Raw genomic sequence first — 2,947 nt, forward strand, 5'->3', positions numbered from 1 at the left:
TATATATATATATATATATATATATATATTGTTCTTATACCATGAATCAGTAAAAAAAAAACCTTATTTTGTTTTAAAACATCTGAAACTGGCAATTTCATAGGGCTTAGAGATAGAAGGACTTTTTAAAAACTGAGATGATCTTTATTAAGCAAAGACAGACATGCACATGGGGAGCTAATCAGCCTATTGCCAAGGTGCTTAGTTAAAAGCAGCAAAGAGCAACTTAAATAATTTTCCAGAATAATTTTCCAGGGAAAGGGGTAGGCAGAAGGGGCTGAGCCAGGGAGGGACCTGAATGGCATAGACAGAGTTCTCCAAAATGAGGGGTAAAACGAGGCAAGGTGGGAGTAACTTTAGAAATCGTGCAGCCTCATCATTTCACAATTAAGGAAACTAGGGCTCCAGATCTAAATGATTCATTTAAGGTTATATGGGTAGGAAGAAGCAGGCCTTTATTGAATAGCTACTTATATTTCTATATTAAGTACCTTCAATATGCCAGACATAGTACTAAGCACTTTATAAATGTTTTCTTATTTAAACCTCATAAAAACCCTGGCAAGTAAGTGCTATTGTTATCCATATTGTATAGTTGAAGAAATGGAGGCAGACAGAGGTTAAGTGATTTGCCCAGAATCACACAGCCAGTAAATATGAAGCTGGATTTGAACTCAGGTTTTCCTCACTGTCCATTTGTCCATTTAGTGTATCTCTTGGCTTCCTTTAGGTGGTAAGCAGAAGAGTCAAAATGCAAACTAAGGTCCTCTAACTAAATCACCAAACATTTTTCAGACCTATTTTTACCTCAAACCCTCTTATTTTGTGGCATAAAACTACTTGCAAACTTCCAGCCAAATATCTATGTAAAATTTTTGTAGATAAATTTAAATTCTAAATCCACACTTCTCTTAACTGCAGGGTCATTCTACTTGGCAAAGAAGGCAGAATTTTCTTCCCACAAAAAATGGGTTCTGATCTTTTTGGTCTTCTTTGTTGTGACAATTCCCTTGTATATTTTAAACTTCTGTAGGAAATCATGACAACTCTTTGCATAAGCAGCTGGCTTGTTCCTCAGACAACAGACCCAAATCTCTAAGACAATACTCAAAGCCCCTAGACCTCTCAAATTTATTTTGAGTTCTTTTGTCAAAATAGGACCCTGTGCATTTCATTTTGCACCTAAGAAGAACTCTTCCTGTAGATTGTTTCAAAAGTCATTCAGCAAAATCAGTGGACTTCCTTAGAATAATATTTTTAAATGAATAAATACCAATATTAAAAGTGAAGTTATCAAAAATATTTTTAAAACACATCTGGAGGAAGAGGTTGAAAGTTTAAAACCAAGGCATGTTTAGATTATGGAGAAAAATTTAAGGGAACATGATAGCTATCTTCAAATATTTGAAGGACCTTTATGTGGAAGAAGGATGAGACTTGTTCAGTTTGACCCAGAGGTAACAGCCCAAAGCATCTAGTCTAGGACATTGCCATGAGATAAATGTAGACTCCATATAAGCATTTTTTTTCTTTTTTTATGTTAGAGCTTCCCTAAAGTATTATACTGTCACAAGAGGTAGTAGTTTCTCCTTCATAGAAGTTAAGGAAAAGCCGACTAATTGTCAGGTATATTATAATGGGATTCTTTGGGGAGCATATATTGGACTAGATATCATTGAAGTGTCCTTTACCTCTAAAATTCTGTGTTTTTGTGACTCTCAACAATTCTCACCTGGCAATAATAGATTAATTCATGTTGGTGGTATTTTTTACTTTGTTTTAGCAAATTGATGGAGAAGCATTTCTGCTTATGACACAAACAGACATTGTTAAAATTATGAGCATTAAGCTGGGACCGGCTTTAAAAATCTTCAACTCCATCCTGATGTTCAAAGCTGCAGAGAAGAACTCACATAATGAACTCTGAGGACAGTGAAAGCCACGTTTCATCCCTTTTCTGCTTTAAAGCTCATGTCTTATTCAAAGCACAAGGACTGTTGTAGCTGTTAAGTAAGAATTCTTCAAAAGTCAAAAAGCAGTGCTGCCGGATTATTTATATTCATTGAGAGACAATATACATGAATTATTATGGAAGTGCTTGGGTTTTTATTAAGGTACTGTAACAATCTCATCTTTTAGTTCTATTCATTGAGCTAAATTTACCTTTGTAAACCTTTTTGAAGCTTCAGAAAGAAAAAAAAAACACCATTGTTGATTATTTATGGTATAGTAAGATGGGGGGGATTATGAACTTTCTGCATTTTGTAAACATCGTTGAATTATCTTTCACATACACTGTTTCTTTTTCAATATTTGCAGAAACCTTTTTATACAATCAAAATAAAATGAACTTTAAACCCAGTTAGCCAAAATCTGGCTACCAGTTTAGCCAGTTGGGACTGTTATAACTATTGTTAATTTTGTGCCATATTTTGAATTGCAACATTTATGCTGAGTATAACTTTGCAAGTCATGAAATTGCCTACTTGCTTGTAATAATTAATTGGGACTGAACAGTGGTAAAAATTAATTTTTTAAGTAAATCAGTGTTTTTACTTTTGCACGACTTATGAAATGTTAAGCAAATTGCTTTTTCACCAGCGTCTTTACTGTATTTACCAAAAGACCAGTATATAAAAGACTGAAATTGGAAAAAAAAATAAAACTTTACCTAATGTATTTGAATGGCATCAGTCTAATACTCCACTCTAATACCCCAGGGGTGTGTAGGAGTCAACTGTTATCAAAGAATAAATGAAATTCTAGTGTGGGGACAGTTTTTAAAAGGATCTTAACTTTTTCCATGAGACTTTTAAGCGCTTCTCTAAGAGTCCTTGATATAACTGTGGTGCTTAAAGGAGATGAAGGTCTTAGTGCTTAGGGAGGGATATGCCATCCTTTGAAAAAAAAACCTGTATATCTCCCTTCTTTCAACAGTCCTCCATAT

At 34.2% G+C, this 2,947-nt stretch overlaps 1 protein-coding gene across 1 annotated transcript in view; it reads left to right on the forward strand.

The window, feature by feature from the left end:
• L3MBTL3 (L3MBTL histone methyl-lysine binding protein 3) overlaps nucleotides 1-2,718 on the forward strand; it is a 165,014-nt gene extending 162,296 nt beyond the window's left edge. Inside the window, exons 21-22 of the mRNA XM_044675430.1 lie at nucleotides 1,547-1,626; nucleotides 1,784-2,718. Of these exons, the coding sequence (XP_044531365.1) occupies nucleotides 1,547-1,626; nucleotides 1,784-1,927 (224 nt within the window). The 3' untranslated portion in view covers nucleotides 1,928-2,718. The remainder of the gene's footprint in view (nucleotides 1-1,546; nucleotides 1,627-1,783) is intronic.
• The last annotated feature ends 229 nt before the right edge of the window (nucleotides 2,719-2,947 follow it).

This window comes from Gracilinanus agilis, chromosome 4 (assembly GCF_016433145.1).
Source record: "Gracilinanus agilis isolate LMUSP501 chromosome 4, AgileGrace, whole genome shotgun sequence".
NCBI classification, from domain to species: domain Eukaryota; kingdom Metazoa; phylum Chordata; class Mammalia; order Didelphimorphia; family Didelphidae; genus Gracilinanus; species Gracilinanus agilis.